Below are 21,562 nucleotides of genomic sequence, written 5' to 3' on the forward strand. Positions count from 1 at the left end.
CACTGTCAGGAAGTTCTTCCTAATGTTTAGGTGGAATCTTCTTTCTTGTAGTTTGGATCCATTGCTCCGTGTCCGCTTCTCTGGAGCAGCAGAAAACAACCTTTCTCCCTCCTCTATATGACATCCTTTTATATATTTGAACATGGCTATCATATCACCCCTTAACCTCCTCTTCTCCAGGCTAAACATGCCCAGCTCCCTTAGCCGTTCCTCATAAGGCATCGTTTCCAGGCCTTTGTTCCTCATAAGGCATCGTTTCCTGCCACAAAGTTCTTCCTGATGTTTAGTCGGAATCTCATTTATTGCAACTTGAAGCCATTGGTTTGAGTCCTACCCTCCAGAGCAGAAGAAAAGCTTGCTCCATCTTCTGTGTGACAGCCCTTATTATATATTGGAAGATGGCTATCATATCTCCTCTCTTTTCGAGGCTAAACATACCCAGCTTCTTCAACCGTTCTTCATAACGCTTGGTTTCCAAACCCTTCATCGTTTTGGTTGCCTTCCTTTGCACACATCTACTGTGGCATCGTGGACCAGTTTCAGTTGATGTGGCTTTGTGAGCATCCCCCTTACAAGAAATGAAATTTTAACATTTGGGACCTTTAGTATGGGGGGGGGGGATGTGAGCAAGTTGGGGGAGGGACATGAGAGAGGGGGATCAAATTATGCATGGTGAAGAGAAAGAGGATAGATAGAAGTTTTTCTCCCTCATAATATTAGATCATGGCTCATTCAATGAAGGCAAATGTTAAGATGATTTAGGACAGCCAAAAGGAAGTGTTTCTTCATGCAGCACATAGAAAATGGAATTTGCTTCCAGAAGATGCAGTGACAGCTACCAACTTCAATGGCTTTAAAAAGGGGTTAGATGAATAATTGGAGACTAAGGCTATCTTCTAATGTATGGAACATTGCTTCAAAAATGTTTGTATATATGAACAATAATAACAGACATTATATTCCCTCCCTCCCTCCCTGGACAAGAATATACTTATAGCAATGTTCATAACAATGTGGTATTTCATAAATTGCCATGAACAGAAAGATTTATCTGAATGTCTGGTCAGACATAGATGTGTTATCTGAGGTGAAGCCAAATCGGATAATTTTGACGTAAAATTATCTGCATTTCCTGATTATATAAACAGTGAGTGTCATATACCGGTAGATGTCCTGTTTTTCCTTAGGATGTCCATATTTTCATCAGAGAAATGTTGGAGGGTATGGAGTTATTTGACCTCTAGTTTTTAAAATGTTTAATTTTTATTTATTGTTGGAAGCAGCCAGGAGTTGGATGGGTAATAATAATAATAATAATAATAATAATAATAATAATAGGATGTCCCTATTTTCATCAGAGAAATGTTGGAGGGTATGGAGTTATTTGACCTCTAGTTTTAAAAATGTTTCATTTTTATTTATTGTTGGAAGCAGCCAGGAGTTGGATGGGTAATAATAATAATAATAATAATAATAATAATAATAATAATAATAATAGGATGTCCCTATTTTCATCAGAGAAATGTTGGAGGGTATGGGATTGTGCTGCCAGTCATGCCCACTTTCTGCCACTGACATGGCTGGAACATTTGAAGACGGTGTGTAGTGTCCTGCCGCCAACCTGTGTAGTTTGGGCCTAATCCTTCTCTTTTTTAATGAGATTACCAAATTGACCTAAGACATTGTTTTGTTTCACATAGTTCTTGATGCACTACAGGCACATCCACAAAGCATGAAACTACCCAGCATACGTGGTAGATACCTTCAGAAATCAAGAAGCAAATGCTTGCAGGTGGTGAAGTGAGGAAAAAAGAGGGAGAGTTCCTGTGTTACTGTAAAGTACTGTGTGTTTTTGGTCGCACTTTGGGGCAGGGGCTAGCGATCTTCTTCAGCTGTGGGCTGGTCCACCGTTCCTCAGAGCCATAGCTGTCAACTTTCCCCTTTTCTTGCGAGGAATCCTATTTGGAATAAGGGAATTTCCCTTTAAAAAAGGGAAACGTTGACAGCTATGTTCAAGAGCATGTGGGGGCCTGGACTATATTTTGGGGAAAAAATATGAACGAATTCCTATGCCCCATAAATAACCCCGAGATGCATTTTAAATAAAAGCACACGTTCTACTCATGTAAAAATACCAGGCAAGCCCCACAAGTAACCCAGAGATGCATTTTAAATAAAAGGACACATTTTACTCATGTAAAAACACGTCGATTCCTGGACCATCCGCAGGCTGGATTGAGAAGGCGATTGGGCCGCATCCGGCCCACGGGCCTTAGGTTGCCTACCCCTGCTTTGGGGGATCAAGAGAGAAGGTGGAGTGTAAAAGATTCAATAAATAAACCTTTTTACTGGCAAGGGCTCTGTGTCTTTAAGAGTTGCCAACACGTAGTAATTTAACTAGTGCAGCACCCTCGATTTGCATGCTGCACCTGTCTAATTTCTGCCAGTTATGCAACTTTTAAAAACGTAAGAGCCGCTGTCAGGGGCAACAAGATAAAACAACTTTTCCCTTCTTAATGTGAGACTTTTAAGGGCAAGATGGCGGTTCGAGAGAAGCCGCCCAATTAAAAAGCAGCTTGGACTGTTCCTAGGCAGAGTAACTTTCCGAGCTGTATATTCTGATTGGTGAATTTCAGCCAATCAGAAAAATTCATATTCCCCTCTTGTAATACGCCCGCCCCAACGGGCGTTAGCTGCCCGCTCAAAATCTATCACTGTGCACGTAGGCGCGGGAAAACGCATGCACCGTTCAAAGCAAAAGGGGTGCTTAACAGATCGTTTGAGTAAATAAAAAATCAACCGAGGCCGCGCGAACTAAAGGGACCTTTTTAAACTACAGTGGGATCGAAAGAGGAGAGGGCGGGGACGCCAAGGGGCAGCAAGCGCGCATGCGCCGCAACGAAGCGCATGCGTTGTTGTGCTGCTTGCCCTCATCGACGGGCTGCTGGCTAACCACGCCTGCGCGATGCGCCTCGCTGCCTAGCCGGCCCGTCCTCCGAGCCTGCGCGGCAGCCATTTTCGCCAGGCTGCGCTTGCGCGTTAGAAGTCGTCGAAGGCGAGGGAGCCGTGCTTTGCGGGGTGGTCGAGGGGGGGAGCGCTGCTGGACGGCGCAGGCGCGGGCGCGCGCGCCGAACTCGGACTGCAGGGGTGTAGGCCTCCGCTGAGGGAAGAGCGAGCGAGCGTGAGAGCACCGCGCAGGCGCAGTCCCTCCGGAGCGCCTTTCGTTCGCTTAATTCCTCCTCCTCCTCCCCCCTCCCTCCTCCTCCCCCCCCCTCATCCGCGGAGCGCGCGCGCCATGGACGTGAAGCGGCTGAAGGTGACGGAGCTGCGGGCCGAGCTCGGGCGGCGAGGCCTGGATTCGCGCGGCTTGAAAGTGGAGCTGGCCCAGCGGCTCCAGGAGGCCTTGGACGCCGAGATGTTGGCGGCCGGGCCTGAGGAGGCCGGGGCGGAGTCGGCAGCCGCCGCGGCGGCCGGGCACAGCCTCGGCAGGCCCCGCTTGGGAGGCGGCGAAAACAACGAGGGCGGCGGCGGCGACGACGAAGAAGACGAGGAGGACGAGGAAGAGGACGAGGACGAAGAAGCGCTGCTGGCCGACGAGGAGGAGCAGCAACGGGAGGCGGCGGCGGCGAGCGGCGGCCAGGCCCAGCCCCAGCCCCAGCAGGCCGGCGAGCAGCACGAAGGCCAGGCCCAGCCCGGCGGCAGCGGCGGCGGCGGGGTCAACGGCGCCCAGCGGCCTTCGAAGGAGGAAGGAGGCGGCGGCGGCGGGGTTGGCGAGGAGGCGGCGGGAGAGGCCGCGGCCAAGGAGGGAGCCGACCAAGAGGGTAAGGCGGGAATCGTGGCTGGGGGGGGGGGGCGGAGTGTAACGGTCGCTTCGCATCGCGGCTGTTGGCCGCCAGGCAAAGCTCCTGCCCACGTTGTTGGTGGGCTGCCTCTGGTTTAGGGGACGCATCCGGCGAAGTTCTGCTCAAGAGCCTCCCCGAGATGAAACGAGCGGACCCAGATTCAGGCCGTGTCGACGCGCTCCAGTGGGGCTACTCTTGAGCAGGGCGAGCGTGGGATGCAACCCCCCAGTCCATTGATTTCATGGGTGAAAGTGCACCATTTCGGATCAATGAACTTAGCAGAAGTTTCAATGGGCCTCCTCAGAGCACGGCTGACGTCGGATACGGATGAAAGCAAGCAGTAAATCCCCGTGTCTTTATTTGTTTCTCATCAGCATCCTCATTGTTACTTATACGTTGTAATATGACTCATTGAAATAAATGGCCCCAAGTTAGTAACGTCTATTAATTTAACTGGATCTACCCTGTGCATCACTATAGTTGGGTACCACCTTGTGTTTATTCTACCTACGTATTGCCATCATTATTACTACCTATTTGTTGAGAGGTGGTTAACTACGGCATCCTCAATGTCTTACCTATTCTCTGTTACCACTAATGCTGCTTTTATTTGTTGTTACCCCTGTGTTGTCATTCTTATCCTCGTTGTGAGGCATTCTGAAGGGCAGCTATGCCACAGCACATCCTGTGCATCTTTTACTTGCAATTAACTTTTGTTGGATTGGTGGTGCTAACCTGCAAATTAATGTGCATACGGATGGGGGATGCACAGGGTTGCAGCTTTAGTGGTGGATAAGCCCTCTTTAAATCAGTGAATCTTGCTTCTGGGTAAAAAATGTGTAGGATTTTGGCTGTTGAATTGTATTTTTGTGTACACTTTACCCAGAAGTAAGCTCCCAATTAACACAATAGGATTAGCTTTTGAGTAAACATGTGTATTGTGGTAGATCTCTAATGGCCCAGTGACTTGTTATTGGTTGTAGAACAAAAGTAAAATACTCGACAGGTTTATTGTGGGCCAACAGGTAAATTCATAACTGCAAAAGATGGTGTTATCACCAATTAACTGCTGTTGTGAATAGCCAGTGTGCAATTTATATGCAGTTGACCTAGCGTAGAAATGTCACAATTCTACTGTCTCACCAGGTTTTCTGTTATTATAGCTGTTTTAGTCATGGTACTTTTCTCTCTCATATATAGCCATTCCTGTATATATATCTCACTGTAATAGTAACTGAACTCCTATTTCTCCTCTGTTGATACTTGTTTCCATCTTGTTTCTCCTCTTTCCTCCCCCTGAATTGAATATTAAATTGGAAGCTCCTCAGGGCAGGGACCTCTTTTTTGTTATACAGTAAAAATACAGTAGAAGTTGATAGAACTTAATTGTGTGTAAATATTTATTTATTTTTGTAAGAATCCTAGTCAGTGGCAGGCAGTAAGTGGTCCATAAGAAATTACCGTATTTTTCGCTCTATAAGACGTACCAGACTATAAGACGCACCTAGTTTTTGGAGGAGGAAAACAAGAAAAAAATATTCTGAATATCAGAAGCCTGAACAACAAGAGGGATCACTGTGCAGCGAAAGCAGCGATCCCTCTTGCTGTTCTGGCTTCTGGGATAGCTGCGCAGCCTGCATTCACTCCATAAGACGCACACACATTTCCCCTTACTTTTTAGGAGGGAAAAGGTGAGTCTTATAGAGCAAAAAATACGGTAGCTCTTGTGAAGAGGTGTGCACATTAATGGCTCGGTATAAATAAATAATCTATGTAGTGGCTAAATTGTTGTGAGTCAGGAAATATCTAATTTAAATTATGGCTGTAGTCCTAATATATTTGCTGCCCTGTCTCTTTTTCCTTCCCATAAATGGGCATTATACTTTGTCAGGGTTGGTGTAAATAAGGTTATTAAGATATGAGAGACAGTCTTGGAGTAGAGGCGTGTGAGATTGAATTAGGACAAGGGGTTCTTAATATGTGGCCCATGGACCCCAAAGGGGGCCATGGATGAGCTGGGGGGGGGGGCTATGAACTAGGCACATAAAGAGAAGATTTTTATTTCATTTACTTCCTGTTACTTTGAGAATTGTCTTTGGGGGGAAAATTTCTGAGGAAGGGGTCAATAGCTTTTAGCACAGGCATCCCCAAACTCGGTCCTCCAAATGTTTTGGAACTACAATTCCCATCATCCCTGACCACTGGTCCTGTTAGCTAGGGATGATGGGAGTTGTACTCCGAAAACATCTGAAGGGCCAAGTTTGGGGGTGCCTGTTTTAGCAGATTCTTAAAGAGGTCTGTGGCCCCAAAACGGCTAAGAACCCTGGATTAGGGGGTCTTTCATTTGAATCTCCACTCAGCCATGAAGCTCAGTGCTGACCTTTAGCTGTTCACTCTCCCAATCTATCCTGCTGGTTGTGTACTCTACCTTGAGCTCCTTAGAGGAGGAGTGGGATGAAAATGTGTGTGTGTGTGTGTGTGTGTGTGTGTGTGTGAGAGAGAGAGAGAGAGAGAGAGAGAGAGAGAGAGAGAGAGAGAAGCACTTGTGAGGAGTCTAAATTATTAGATTAAATTCTTAAGGGCTAGTTCCCTATGGACAGGTATCTTTTTGTTTTGTTTTGCTGGTAAGATTCTTTGTAAAGTTACATCTATGATGGATTGTGTGTATAAATGTTAGTAATGTTGCAATTATAATTATTATTCAATTTTCTACAATTGGTAGACAGGAGAGAGAGGGTTGTTTATACAATTTATCAATTTCTGAATGTTTGCCACAAGAAAGTAACTTAGCATAATAAATGCATTATAACTATATTATGTATTTTAAGTGTTCAAATCACTGAACATTAGCATTTTCTTGTTGTGATGTGAAGCTTGTATAAGGATGCCTAAAAGTTCACAGCAAAGGTGTGATTTGAATTTAGGACTTGTAAATTGTGTTCTCACTGCTTTGGGCCATCAGTTTGCTAAGAAGACCTATTAAGTATACTGATGTAGTGCAGTGCCATGGTTTTGGGCCTTGAACTAGAAGTTGCTGAAAGAATTTTATTCAGCACTGCTGCCAAATGTGTGTTTAGGGGAAAGCACATCAGACTTCTCAGCCTCTGACTGATACTTTTACTTTCTTTCTTTCTTTTTTCTGGAATAAACTGTCCTTTATTATTATTATTTTAAAAAACCTGCTGGTATCCAAGCATAGCTATAAACAGTATTCTCAGTTTGTAAGCAGCTGCAGGTAACCAAAGCATGTTCTCCAGGTTTATTCACATGAAATGCACTAAGGGTAGCTTATGTGCATTGTTTGGTTAAGTGGTAAACACTCTGAAAAATTGGTTTGGAAAACTAGTATTTCAGATTTGTGCATGGTGATGTTTGGCTGTTATCAGGTTCATGAGACCACACAACAGATTCTCAAGAGGAAAACTTTAGTTGCTGTGCTGTCTCTAAAGGTTTGTTTTATTCTTAAGAAAGCTAGGCAGGTCGGGTACAATCTTAAATACTTGCTAGGAAGTAAACCTCATTGACTATAGCTGGGCTTACTTCCTAGGGGAACATGCATAGGCTTAGGTTATAGCAGTTCCATGTGTGGCTCCTAAGTTGTGTGGTTGCTTATTGCTGTTTGCTAGCACTACTTTTGCTACCTGTCTATGGTAGCAAATTGAAATATGCTTTTAAAAAAGGCATATTATGGCGCATCATTGAAATAGGCTATTCCGAGGTAAATGGTCTTTCTTGTGCCTATTTAGTTCTATGCTGTTTCTTGACAAAGCAATTAACATATTGGGAATAATGCTGATATTTAGCATATGCTTCATTCTCCTTAGAAATTGGAAATACATTGAACCCTGTTTTTGATGAGAAAATTGTGGGGGCGTGGGCCACTCTGAGTAGCATTTAACATGAAAGGAAGAAATAGGAATTTATCCTTGGGCACACATTACTTAATACCCTCAAGATCTACATGTGGGCTCAGGGTGTGTCACATCTTTGCCATAAATCTGTTTTGAAGTTTGATTTGCAGTATGAAGTGTCATCCTAGTACTTAACACATGCCTACATCAGTCTTACAGATGTGGAGGATTTGTTCCTATTTTCTGCATCAGGCATAACGCCACTGAAAGCTTGCAGATCTTATTAATGTAGATGTAAAATAAAACGTATGCTAAAGAACTGGAGGCTTGAGAGAATCAGAAAATGTAAGACTTCTGCCCACAGGCCAAAATGGAAAAATGAAGCATATCACTTTGACTTCCAGGAGCCTCACTAAATCCATGGTTAACTGTTAGCGGAAAAGGAGACACAAGGCTTGTTTATAAAGATTTCCCTTAGGTTGATCACAGGGGATTTAGGCTACCCTAGGAGTCCTAGATAAACACCTTATGTGTGTTTCATTCCAAGGTAAGAGAGGCCAGAAGGGGCTTATACATGCAAGTGTGTTTGCTTTCAACAAAATTTATTTTGTTTTTGTGGTTGTGTTTTCTTACAGCAAATGAGGATGATGAGAAAGCAAAGCAGGCTGGACCAGACGGAGAACGCCACGGACTAAAAAGACAGCGGGATGAGAAGGACGAGCACGGCCGTGCTTACTATGAGTTCCGAGAGGAGGCATATAATAGCCGGTGAGCTGTGGGTCATTTTGTCCAGGAATTCATGCAAGGTGGCCAATGAAGTTCATACAGAACACTAAACTGTGGGTTTAGAGCTTTGTGAATGAACACAAGCAAAGCATCAATTTCTCTCTCTCTCTCTCTCTCTCTCCCACACCCACACACATGGCTGGGAGGAGGACTTGGGCAGAGTTTCACTTTTGCACAATTGTGGCTTCGTGTTGTGTTTGAACCAGAGGGTGGTGTCTTTGAAACAAACTCTTGTAAGTATCAAAGTCAAACAACATAGGAACATGGACCATGAACCTGACTTGTTCTGAATACCTAGCGATTGTTTTAATATCTGGTTTGAAAGTAATGCTAAATCAGGAGGAAGGGCAAGCAGATGTGAGAACGAGGTTCCAGGGATTATCATGGTGTTTGTGGTATTGCTTTGTTTTCTTCTACATACCAGTTTTTTACTGGATGCTTTTTTAATGTGACCTTGTTGGTTGTTCCTTTATATTCAATATAGATCCAAGTCTCCGCCGCCACCAGAGGAGGAGGCTAGAGAAGAGGATGATGAGAATACTGTGATCCTGGACACATGTATGTGCTTATTTTGTATGCTATGTGAACTGTGTAATGTAAAATTTAAATATTATTTCATAGAAAAGTCAGGACTGCTGTAGTATAGTAAGACTGCAACTGAAAGTTTTTGTGTTTTTTGTTTTGTTCGTTTTTTAAAAAAATAAAAATAAAAGCAAGATAGCAAGCCCTGCTATAACTGATCAGTTTGCCAACCCTAAATAGTATAGGACCTAAAATACTTGGGGTTGTATTAAATGTTAGTCATACTCTGAGTAGACTCATTGAATTGAATGGACAATACTAACCTAGATTCATTACAGTGGTGCCTCGGGTTAAGTACTTAATTTGTTCTGGAGGTCCGTTCTTAACCTGAAGCACCACTTTAGCTAATGGGGCCTCCTGCTGCTGCCACGCCGCCGGAGCACGATTTCTGTTCTCATCCTAAAGCAAAGTTCTTAACCCGAGGTATTATTTCTGGGTTAGCAGAGTCTGTAACCTGAAGCGTATGTAACCCGAGGTACCACTGTTTTTCAAATTCTTTTAAGTCTTATCCCATTTCTTCCTTCACTGTATAAGGCAAGGGTTGGGAGAAGCAAAAATGGGAGCAATGGAAGGTGTGGGAGACTTTACAAGTGATGAATTTAGTCCTCTTTCTAGATTGATCTGTTCCTCCTACAGTGAGGTGGCAAGCCTGGCCTCCTACCTGTTCAGATTGCTCCCAACATCAGCATGTGATTCTTAATTATCCCTGGAGGGAACGTGTCCTTCCCAACAGGAAAAGAAAAATCCCTTCTGCGTTCACTACAATGTATGCCTTTTCTGTAACTTAACCTGAGAGGATTTGGGCACTTAAGCAAGAGTGCAGGAACAAGGGGTGATATGTTTAGGAGTTTAGAAGTCATTATGAACAAAAGGATTACAGAAAGCCTCAAAATCTGATCACTGATCCACATCTCAGATTTCTCTTTCGATATTATTTTGCAATGGCAGACATCACACTGCTTTCCTTTCTTGCCCAGATACATCCGATCTCCACTTCAGAGCTACCAAGGACCGCTACGGAGGCCAGCCTCTGTTCTCCGAGAAGTTCCCTAATCTGTGGTCTGGGGCAAGAAGCACACATGGAGTGAAAAAGGGGAAGGTCTGCTTTGAGGCAAAGGTAAGGACGTTTCCTCAGGGGAACACATAATCCACATTGAGCCTTCTTGGAGCTTTCAGCAGCAAGTGTGGTCTGAGCTAGTTAGAGTGATCATTTCAACAGACTGCAGCTTGGAGTTGTTTTTCATTGTGAATGGCCCAGTGTAGCACTCAGACCCCTCCAGATTGGTATGAAGTGGACATTTAAGAGTCAATGTTAGTCATATTCAAAGTACGCTCATTGAAATTAATAGACATCACTAACCTGGGTCTATTAATTTTTATTGTTGGATACAACTCTTACTGCACAGATCTGTTTTTAAAGTAAGTGGAGTCTCATTTCTGTGAAGGTTGTTGAGGCGTAAGTTAACAAAGTTTATGTTGCCATTCCTTCACTTCCTATTGCTAGTTGGGCCTGCACAACAGCTTATAACGATGACAAAAGTCAGGGCCAATAAATGTATATGTGTATACACAACACGTGTGTGTGTGTGAGAGAGAGAGAGAGAGAGTGTCACATGTTGGATAGGTGAATTTCATCTGCCAAGGAATTGAGGCTTGAGCTATTGTTACTAGTTTATTTTAATTTAGGTCTCTTTTAGGTTGCCTAATAACAAATGTTGCCTAGGTGATCCACAGTATTAGAACAAAAATTTATTATTGCAATAAAAGCAAAAAGCAACACAGCAATAGCTGCAAATGTGTCCTTTAAAAACACATAGTATAATCAGTTGGTGTCATTCCAGTGATGAAAGGCATCCATTAGCAGCTGTGGGGAGGCAATTTTTGGCAATTCCACTGCCTCCATTCAGGACCCCCAACCAGATTTGCTCTGGAGGACCCCCAGCCCCCCAACATAAATTGGATTCCAGCCAAGGAACAGAAGAATAAAAATACAGAACACTTACCCAATCAAAGCAGAAGGCAGTAGTATAGTGTGTAATCAGAACATAATGGTGAATTGCATATTTCTTTTCTTTTGGTTGGAAGAAGATGTTTTGTACTGCAGAAGTTGCCTTAAATGGGATCAGCTGTGAGGGCCAGTTTAACAATGGGTCTACTTGGGCTGATATTTAAATAAAGATCATTGTGTCGTTTTGCAAATGGACTTTGTTGCACACAGAAACCTTTTCTACAAGCTTCCTAACATTTGTCTCAAATGGGCATCGCCCCTTGATCTGCCTTAGGTGACACAAAACCTCCCGCTGAAGGAAGGGTCCACAGAGAACCAGTTGCTTCGCGTTGGATGGTCTGTTGATCTCTCTCGTTCACAGCTAGGTAAGCAGTACCTCCTTTCCGGCAGCAATGCAGCGCAACTAAGCTGGCGCCGCCTGGGGGAAGAAATCGCAGTTCTCAAGGTGAAGTCACCATAGTAAGTGTTGCTCTCTTCTAGGTGAGGATGAGTTTTCTTATGGCTACGATGGACGAGGGTTGAAGGCTGAAAATGGGCAATTCGAAGACTTTGGTCAGCCCTTTGGGGAGAATGATGTGATCGGTTGCTTTGCTGTAAGTGCAGTGAGCGAGGCCTCGGGCCGGCTCTTGAGGGGCCGCTTCGGTATCTTCGGAGTAGGCCGGGGTAGGGGAAAATGAGGTTCTGTACAGCCAAGGTGTAACTAACAACACAAAGTTAACTCCTGCTCCTTTCCTTGATGCAGTGCCGTTCAGGGGACAACCGTGCACTGCATGTGCCGTCACGAGGTTTGCCTTAATGCTTCTTACTAGAACGTCCCCATAACTGGCTGTGGTGTTCAACCAGGGCAGCTAAAAGCCAGCTTTGCCTTCCATTGCTTTGTCTTCAGGAGGCTATTAGAACATGGCTTTGAAAGCATGTGACAGTGTGAGGAAGGTGTGTGTGTGCCCATTCCACGGGGACTTGCCGGTCACATTCTTGCGCATCCTGTGTTACAGAACTTTGACAGTGAAGAGGTGGAGCTGTCCTTCTCCAAGAATGGGGAGGACCTAGGTGTGGCCTTCCGGATCAACAAGGAGCTGCTCGGCGACCGAGCTCTTCTGCCGCATGTGCTGTGTAAAAACTGTGTCGTGGAGCTGAACTTCGGCCAGAAAGAGGAGCCTTTTTTCCCGGTTCCTGAGGACTTCATCTTCATCCATGCCGTCCCCGTTGAGGATCGAGTGCGCACTCCCCTGCCACCCAAAACCCCTGGAGATTGTGAGGTAATAAAACAGACTTCCATGTTTCAGTTCCTAGAGGGGTTACGTCCCAATAATACAGTGTTCTGATGCTGCTGCTTAATCTTTTAACTCTAATGGATAATCAAGTGGTGAAGACTCTGTCTTTTACCGAATTCTGGTGAATTAGGTCACATCCACACATTCCATTTAAATCCAATTTAGCCCGCATGGCTTCCCCCAAAGAATCCTGGGAACTGTAGTTTGTTGAAGGGGGTAAGAATTGGAATTTTAAATGTATGTTGTGGATGTGACCTTAGATAGCTTGTGGTCAAGGTGGGGGAATATTGTGCCTCCAAACCCAGGTAGATAAACCTCCTCTCTCTTCTTTTCCCTAGCTCTAGTCTTTTTTATGTGTTCTATTCCATCCTGTGTTTTCATCAGTCTGGGAGCAGGCATCTCCTAGTAAGGGGATATGTATTGAAAGGGTCCAGAAAATTATGTGTTCTGATTGCAGGGCAGGGAGGGGCAGTGGTAAGAGAGGGCCTTCTCTGTGGTTAGCCCCCTTGTGTTGAAAGGCATTTCAGAGCATAGATGAAATCTTAATGGAGCTTTGGCAACTGCTGTCTTAACAGGGACTTGCATGGCCCAACAGCACAGTTAGCACCAGTGCCCCTTTAACTTTTCTAAATTTGTGCACTTGCTTACTCTTTTCCTGCTCCCCATTCTAGGTGCTGCTTATGGTTGGGCTGCCAGGATGCGGGAAAACCCACTGGGCACAGAAGCACATCCAGGAGAATCAAGATAAGCGCTACAATGTCTTGGGAACAGGAATTGTTCTCTGCCAAATGAGGGTAAGAAGTTAGAGGTCACTTCCACTTTTCAGTCTGTGTATACTTCCAGAGGGTGAATCTGAGGTCTGAGCGAATTGGGTGGGGTAATTGCAGATTAAACCTTGACTTGGCCATCTTGCCTTCATAATCATCGATGTAAGCAAAAGCAAGGGTTTTTTGAACTCACTTCTCTGTAGAAGACAGACAGATTTTTAAAGAAGACAAGAGAGAACCCACAAACAACCCAAGAATGTCAGCAGGGCAGTATGGTGGAGACACCCTGGAATACAGAATTGCCCTGGAATAACATCCCTATTGTCAGTTCCTAAACTCTTAACCGTGTAAAGTAGTGGCTTGTGGTGTGTGTGACATATTTCTCCTTGATTTGTTCTGTCTCCATATTCCCCCCCCCCTTTTTATCAGACAAAGGGCACTGAAGTTGAAGAGGTCCTGGACACTGCAGCTAAAGACCAACTGCTTCAGCAAGCTGCCCGTTGTGTTAGTAAACTGGTCCAGATTGCCCCCAGGACAAAGCGAAACTTCATTCTCGATCAGGTATTTTTACATAAGTGCTGAGGGGGTTTAGTTCCAAGGAGGTAGGCAATGAAGTTAGAAAATCCAAAGTATTCATACAGTCTCCACGCAAGTTGACAAACAGGATTTCTCTGATGACTGGGTACATGAGGAAGGGTCTTTGTCACAACATTTTAGTGGGCCTGTTCTTCTCCATGTTGTTAGAGGAGAAGGCTTCGCATATGGTGATGGCAGTGACATTCAGAAAACGGTATCAGAACAGAAGAAGCTACTGGAAAGGGCAAATAAAAGCCTTCCGTTAAATACATGCTTAGGACGCAGGTGGAGAACATGGGGCCCTTGAGGTGTAGTTGGGACACTCAGCTCCTACCAGCCTCAGCCAAAATGGTCAGCAGTCGGGTGATGAGAGTTGTGTTGGCAACATCCATTCCCCACCACTGGTTGTGAGGAGGGTGCTTTTACAAAAAGCAAGACAGGGCAAGGTGGGAGATGAGTTCTTAACATTTTGAGTTCTTAACATGTGGAGAGATGAATTAAACTATCACCATACTTTTAGAAGCAGTTCCTGCCCCTGACCATAAAGGATGGGTTGGCCACTAGAAGTCTGATTATAATTAACGACTGTAATGTTTTGGTTCATTTTCCTTCCTGCTCGGCTATGGTTTCAGGGAGCCCCGTAATGACTTTTGGCCATTGCTGAGAGGAGGTGCTCTTGCCATTTCTAAGACCTGCATGTTTTCTCCCTTTTAGTGTAATGTGTACAATTCTGGGCAACGGCGGAAGCTGCTCCCTTTCAAGGGTTTTGTGCGCAAGGTGATTGTGTTGGTTCCCACCGAAGAAGACTGGGAAGACAGGCTGGAGCAGAGGGAGGAAGCTGAAGGAGAAGATGTGCCTGAGTCTGTGATGCTGGAAATGAAAGGTAGCCTCTGCAAAAAGGGTCTGTGGGAACACGAGCGAAGTGGTGGTGTTGGGGCTTCAGGTTTCTTTTCCCTGTTGAAAAGAACTTTCCTCTAATGATTCTGCACTTCCTCTTCCTCCTGCTTCCCTGTGATCCCAGCCAACTTCTCTCTTCCGGAGAAATGTGATTTCATAGATGAAGTCCTGTACCAAGAGCTTGCAAAGGAGGAGGCCCAGCCCCTCGTCACCAAATACAAGGAAGAGGCCAGGAAACTGCTCCCACCCTCCGAAAAGCGGACGAATCGGCGCAACAACCGCAACAAACGCAACCGCCAGAACCGCAACCGCGGCCAGGGATATGGTGAGGGTTTGCAAGTAGGAAGGGCTGCTCTCTGGAGGTACTCCTGACACTCTTCATTCATCTTTTTGCTGAGGACAGCTGTGGGCTTCCTGTTCCCCAGGTCCCAAAGGAAATCCCGTGCCTCTCTGAGAGTAGCACTTGCTTCACTCTTGCCCAAATGACTTCCCCAATCCAGTTCAGCTCATTCTTGGCTCCTTGTGGGTTTAGCTCTCCCCCTTTGGGGCCTAGAGTACTTTTGAGAAGTTCTGACGATGCAGGATAATTGTACGCACACTTAGAGGACTTGGCTGCAGCAGTTTTTTTACTAAGATTTTTACTAATATTTATTAGTAGCAGTAGTAGTAGTAGTAGTAGTAGTAGTAGTACACCACCCTATAACCACAAGTCTCAGAGCAGTTCACAATATAAAAGATTTGTGCTCATTTGATCCATTAAGTCACATTTGCAGGCTTGATGTCTGTTTTAGGGGTCACATTCAGACTAACCTCATGGTGCTTCCTTTGCTCGGCCGTCCAGTGACCATTTCTACCAAATGATGTTGGCAGGGGCAGATGGAGGTGTTGGGAGCCCAGCAACATCTGAAGGGCCACAGATTTCCCACCCCTGTCCTAAGCTTTCATCACCTCCCCCTCCCCATTATGTACCAGTCTCATTTCCCCTTCCCCCTTGATTATAAGCCTGGTTTCCACCTTCTGGAGCAACAGCCTGGGGCATCTGCGCCCTCAGTTAATTTATCATGTATTACCTCCCACCTTTCCTTTCCAAAAGACTGCTACCAGCAGAGAAGGAGCCAGAGACAAGATTTCTCATTTGGATCACACAGCCATGAGCAATTTTGAAACACCCAAATTCCTTATTCCCTGTCAAGAGTGGTTTATCTTGAGTCCGTCCCCCCCTCTGTCCTTTTGCATAGCTGCTTACTGGGGCCCCCACCTGTCCAGATTCTGTCTCCCACCTCTGGCTCTATACCAGCTGATCTGTCTTCTGCTACTTAACCCTCTGCTTTGCGCTTCCACTACTTCTCCATAGCTTCTGCTCAAGCCCATAACAAAAATGTAGCTTCCACAGTAGAGCAGGCGGTCCTTTGTAGTCATTTTGGGGAAGGCTGGAAATCTTTAAAACTCTCACTGAGAGTGTTGTTGTTTTTCTTTTTGGCAGCTCAGCCCAGGCATCCACGTATGCAGCACCCTCCTGGGCTGCTGTGTGAGTAGCCTAATGCTCTGTGGGAGGTGGGGCAAAGCATGGGGCGGTGGGGGTGGGAGAAGTGGGGAGGTCACAGTTTACCTTGCTTTGGGGTAGAGGACTGGGAGGAGTTGGATTGGGGCAGCGGGTGGTGATTCAAACACCATTTGCGGAGAAATAGGCACACTTAGCATAAGATGGGTCGTATTAATTGTCAGCTTTCTAAGGGAACCGTCTATCCTTCTCCCCCCACCATGCCCCCTTGTGAATTTAGGAAAGTAGGGTGAGGTTTGGCTGGCCAGCAAGCTGCAGGAAAAAGCTTTGGCTGATCCTAATGTGTTTGTAAGTGGCAAATGTTCTCTTGCATCTTTGGCCTATGCTTCCTAAAAAAAAATGAATGCCCCTGAGCTGCCCTGCCCCCCGGGCTCAAGTCCTGCTTCTCCACACACAAAAGAGAGATGCCAGGTTGACTGTTCAGCACTTCTTAATATTTTCACTTAAGCTGGCACTGCTGTCTGACACATCTTTGTTTTGTTACATTCCCCGCCCGCCCGCCCCAGCTGGTGGCCAGCGCCGAGGAGGAGGCTACAACAATCGGGCTTATGGGCAGCAGCAACAGCAGCAGCAGCAGTACTGGGGGCAGCCTGGAAACAGAGGTGTAAGTATATCCCCATGGATTGTCTTTGCCCAAGTTTGATAAGTTAGGTTTGATACTCTTAATCAGGAAGACATAACGGGGCCACTTTCCCCCCTTCCATATTGTGAAATTTCAAGTGATTTCCTTTTAGCGACCTTTGAACCTAGGAAGCTGCCTTAGACGAGAGTCAGACCACTGATCCATGTAGCTCAGTATTGTGCTACACTGACTGGCAGTGTATGGGGTTTCAGAGTCCAGCCTTATTCTAAAGATGTCCAGGATTAAACACTGGACCTTTTGCATGCAAAGCAAATCCTCTTGCAGTTGCACTCTGAAGCCACACTGGGCTCCTGGGGGAGGAAGGGCAAGATATAAACAGAATAAAAAAATAATAAAGTAAGAATGGCTGGCCCAACACCCATCAGCCCTGGCCAGTGTGTCCAATAGCCAGCAATGATGGGAGTTGAAATCTAGCAACTCCAGGAAGGCCAGAGGTTAGCCACTTTTCCTTGAACAGGCTATATGTTAAGGGGCAGTGCCAGATATATGTCTCTGCATCTAATCTGCTCCTTCAATCCACAGGGATATCGTAACTTCTACGAGCGATACAGGGGGGACTACAATCGGTTCTACGGGCGTGATTATGAGTACAACAGATACAGAGACTACTACAGGGACTACAACCGAGAGGTAAGAGGCTGCATACCATGAATTGTATCCAATGTTAGTCCTATGAAGAGTAGACCTATTGAAACGAATGGACACGGCTAACTTAGGTCAGAGGGCCTGCTCTGACAGAAGCTAGTTGGACACAGTCCCACGCTTTCAGAATAGTGGTTTTTGCACTTCACTGTCTCTGCTCCTGGGGACAACTACTGCTGAAACTCTCATCTGCTTTGGTTCCAGCAGTGTTGCATCTAAAGGCATTCCAGACCACAAAAGCTCTTGGTACAAGAAGTCTTAGTTCCAGGATTTCTTAAGAGAAACTTTTGACTTTGACTGGAGTAAAGAAAGGGGTTGGGGGGGGTGAGAAGTAGGTAATTGATGTAGGGAGATTCGGTTCCTAATCCACCTCTGCTTTCAAAGCAACAACATGGCATTATTTAAAATCACCGCTTCAGTTCCCCACTTCTACAATAGGACCATTTATCTTAGATTATCCATTATTTGTGTATTCCAACCTTGCCCAAACCAGGTGCCCTCCAGAGTCCAAAGCCTCTGGAGGGCACCAGTGCATTCACTCCATCAGCATGTAAATAACATGAATGGTGCCCAACCTGTTTTTTGTAGGAGATGAGAGGCCCTTTGGTCTTGAGCACACTCATACCCTACTAGCAGCATAATAACAACTCTCATTGTCCTTTTTTTTAGTGGCAGAACTACTACCAAGACAGAGACCGATACTACAGGAACTACTATGGAGGATACCAGGGGTACCGGTGAAACCCCAACCATCTCCACCCTTCAGCCAACCAGCGAGGCTCTATTTGGGGGGCAGGGGGGGGGTGTCTGTCACTTCCCAAGACACAACATAATGGATGTGGGGCTGTTGGGGAAAGTGGCAGCAGGGTTGAGGGGGGCGGGAGGGGGAGGTTAAAAAAAAAAAGAAATTGTAAATTTTTTTTAAAGTTTGTTGAAAAGAATATTGTCTTATTCTATAAAAAAACAAAAAAAAACATTTCAAACCTAGTTTAGACATTTGTAATCAAAACGTTTGCGCAAGCAGGAGAGCAGCACTTAGCGCTGCCTGTGATTGGGCAGGAAAACATGACATCATAGAGCAGCTGGACGGGAAGGGAGGTGCAGGGCTCACATGGCAAAGGGGGAGGCGCAAATGAGGGCATGCAGGGATAAGCGGGTGGCTGTTTGGGCGGAGGGAAAGGGATACAACTTTTGGCTTCTCCTAACTCGTGCAGAAAAACCGCACTTCCTGAGCATTGTCACTCTGTTTTCCCAGGCCAGGGTGGTGGCGGCATGAATGTCCTTCCTTCTAGTTCAACCAAGGAAACCTTTCCCCATCCTGTAGCCACCAAGAGCGAACAAGAGAGGTCTTGATGTTCCTCTTTCAGAGTTCGGCCTACGTTTTCAGACAGTGAATTGCCAGGAGGCTTGTTTGACCTCGTGTCGCTCAGGCCACAGAGGCTTTTCTTGAGCTTTCTCCCTATTTCTGCAGGCGCCTCGCCTTGAAATCTCAGCGGCTTGCTTATTTGTGACCCATCAGACGGAAGGAAGCGCAGGAGTTTAGTTCGCCACGTTCCCAAGTTCTTCCCGGGTCAAAGCAAGCTGCCTTGGGTGCCCTTCCTGCACCCTCCTTCCTTTCCTCCCAAGGCTTAGTTGGCCCTCTCATCATCTCTATAGTATCTGTCCTCTTTTTTTCCTTTTTCTTCTTAAGTGGAGTGGAAAGAACATTTTTCTCAGGGTTTCTGCAGGATCTTCTCATTGTTAGCACCTAACATGTATATAAGCAAAACTGCAAGCATGTAACTGTCACCTTTTGAGAAGCTTAGTGCTGAGAATACCAACTGGTTTTATACAGTCATTGTGGGGGAAGGGGGGGTGTTCTGTCCTTGTGGTTTTGATAAACTGGTAGCCTGTGTAAATAGGAACATGGGGAGGGGCGAAGAGGATCTGCGCTTGTGGGGTGGGTGGGGTGACAGGTGTGTATATGTGTGTGTGTGTGTCCTTGAAATATGTTGGCTTCTTGATCCTGGCCCTTTGATGAAGCTTAATTATTTTTCCAGTTCCTAGAGGCTTCTATTGATGCTTCCTCTTTTCTTTTTTTTAACCACACTAGTGTGCCTAGCTATAATTCTTAAAGCATCCTCTTCCATGTTTGTCCAGTCGTGCAGATGGAAGAAAATCTTAGGCTTCTTGGGTCTAGTGGCTGGTGTTCTTTCCGGGATGTGGGTGGGCATTGATGTGTATTGCAGGGGGACCTATTCCCCATCCTGTGGGTTGATTTATTTTGCTTCATCGTAGGCCTTCTTCCACAGAACGATGGGGGACTTTTTACAACAGGGTGTTCTTCCTTACGACACATTGTGTAAACGCTCCCTAGTTTCTTGGTACCACCTTTTTCCAGCTTGACTAAATTATGTCTGATTCCCAGACACAGGGATTGAAGATTTGCCTCTGTTCCTTGTGATTCACTGTTTGAAATTTTAACACTTGTTTTTCTTTTTAGATTGTTGGGTTTAAATTTATTTTCTTTTCTTTTTGGCTACACAAGAATTCTCTTCCCAGCCTTTGCAAACGGTTCTTGTCTCCATCCCCATTAAGAATGCTCATTCCTGCATCCCAGCCTGACAGAACAGAAGTGGGGAGCCTGCCAAGTCATTTGAAAAGGGGGCTGATGTGGGGTGGGGAGGGAGTGTGGAGGGCAACAGCCGCCTCCTCGCCCTCTTGCCTTTTTTCAAATATAGGAGTTAGAGAGAAGCAGGATTCTTCTATCTCCGTGCATGTGTGTATTCAGAATGTGTGGTTGTGTGACAACTGTTTTTATAACAAAGTTAACTGGTATTTTACATGCTTCAGGCCACTAGAAAATATTCTTCTGGGGAAGAAGGGGTTGTGTGTGAGAGAGAGTGTGCACGCAGATAGCTTCATTAACTGAACACTCGCATGGGAGCGTGATAGATCGATGCTGTGGAAAGTTGGTCTTGGGCGTGCCTACCAGCATACAGAGTGCCAGCAGCCTTGATGAAAGCAAGAAGGTCCTCGGTCACGCCTCTCCAGGGGATCACTTCAAGAAGTTGCTGATGCTGTTCAGTGGAATAGCTTTTTGGAGCTATGGCCCTTTTTAAAAGTAGAATCTCAAAAGAATGACGCACACTTGTCTTCTTGTGTGTGGGGAGGGAATGACTAAAACTGCCGCATCCTAGACCATCAGACTGAGAGATCTTAGCAACTTTAGTAGATGTCTTCTTTTTTCTGCACATTTTTGTAAAAAAAAAAAAGGAAAGGAAAAAAAAGAAATGGTAAAAATGACAAAAAATAGAAAAAAAAATTCAGCCTGTTTAAGATCTGTTAGTGTTTTTCATGATTGTATGTCTTAGTTGCTGTAGATGGAAAGCTCAAGCGAAACGGAGGCTGTAAATGTTTTTACGAACTGTAAAACGTTTAAGTGGCCAGTAAAAAAAGGGTTTTGCCATTGAACATGTAACTGTGTGGTTGTTTACATCTGTAACTTTCTTTCCTTAACAATTCTGGCATATGTAGGTTGAAAAACTTCCATTTTTAGAATAAATAATCATTCGCTTGACTCCACATCCTTCTGTTGCTGCGCTGACTTCTTAGGTGTCGTTGTTTAATGCTTTTGGCTTGTCTGTTCTCTCCCTCCCCCAAAAATAAAAAACTCAAAGACCAAAGCAATTTGAGGTTCCTTTTCATTCAGGTGAAAGCATATGGATACAGTCTGTGGCAGCCTTGTGCAACCTGGTGTTCACCAGATGTTTTGGAGTACTCGCAACTTCTAACCACTGACCATGCTAGTTGGGGCTGATGACAGTAAAATAACAATGGGAGTGTGCAAAGTGTGAAAGGCTGTTTCGCATATCTTTTTGTGGGTGATGCAAAATAAGCAATTTCCATCCATTGGTGAAGATAGGATTTCAAACAGCGGTTTTACACTCCAGCCCTTTGTTTAAACGAAATGAAATAGTATTCAGTGGAGCAGTTTATCAGCACAGACTGCAGTGAAGAGAGAAGCAATATATATTTAGGCTCACATAATGGGGAGGGGGGTTTGCCAGGTTGCATTAACACCAACGTGGTCCAGGTATGACGCTGCTCTGCCCTTTGCGTGTTAAGTCTTGAGTTTCATAATCTTTTAATAA

The 21,562-nt window shown here is 45.2% G+C and overlaps 1 protein-coding gene across 1 annotated transcript; it reads left to right on the plus strand.

Annotated features, from left to right (window-relative positions):
- Positions 1-3,116: 3,116 nt before the first annotated feature.
- Positions 3,117-21,094, plus strand: HNRNPUL2 (heterogeneous nuclear ribonucleoprotein U like 2). The gene is made up of 14 exons (XM_028710597.2): positions 3,117-3,821; positions 8,329-8,461; positions 8,964-9,037; positions 10,039-10,178; positions 11,344-11,434; positions 11,550-11,662; positions 12,065-12,328; positions 13,015-13,137; positions 13,540-13,671; positions 14,401-14,569; positions 14,708-14,908; positions 16,651-16,748; positions 17,310-17,417; positions 18,099-21,094. The coding sequence occupies exons 1-14, from the start codon at positions 3,296-3,298 to the stop codon at positions 18,168-18,170; spliced, it is 2,244 nt and encodes a 747-aa protein (XP_028566430.2). The 5' UTR covers positions 3,117-3,295; the 3' UTR covers positions 18,171-21,094.
- Positions 21,095-21,562: the final 468 nt, after the last annotated feature.

Source organism: Podarcis muralis, chromosome 16 (assembly GCF_964188315.1).
Source record: "Podarcis muralis chromosome 16, rPodMur119.hap1.1, whole genome shotgun sequence".
Taxonomy (NCBI): Eukaryota; Metazoa; Chordata; class Lepidosauria; order Squamata; family Lacertidae; genus Podarcis; species Podarcis muralis.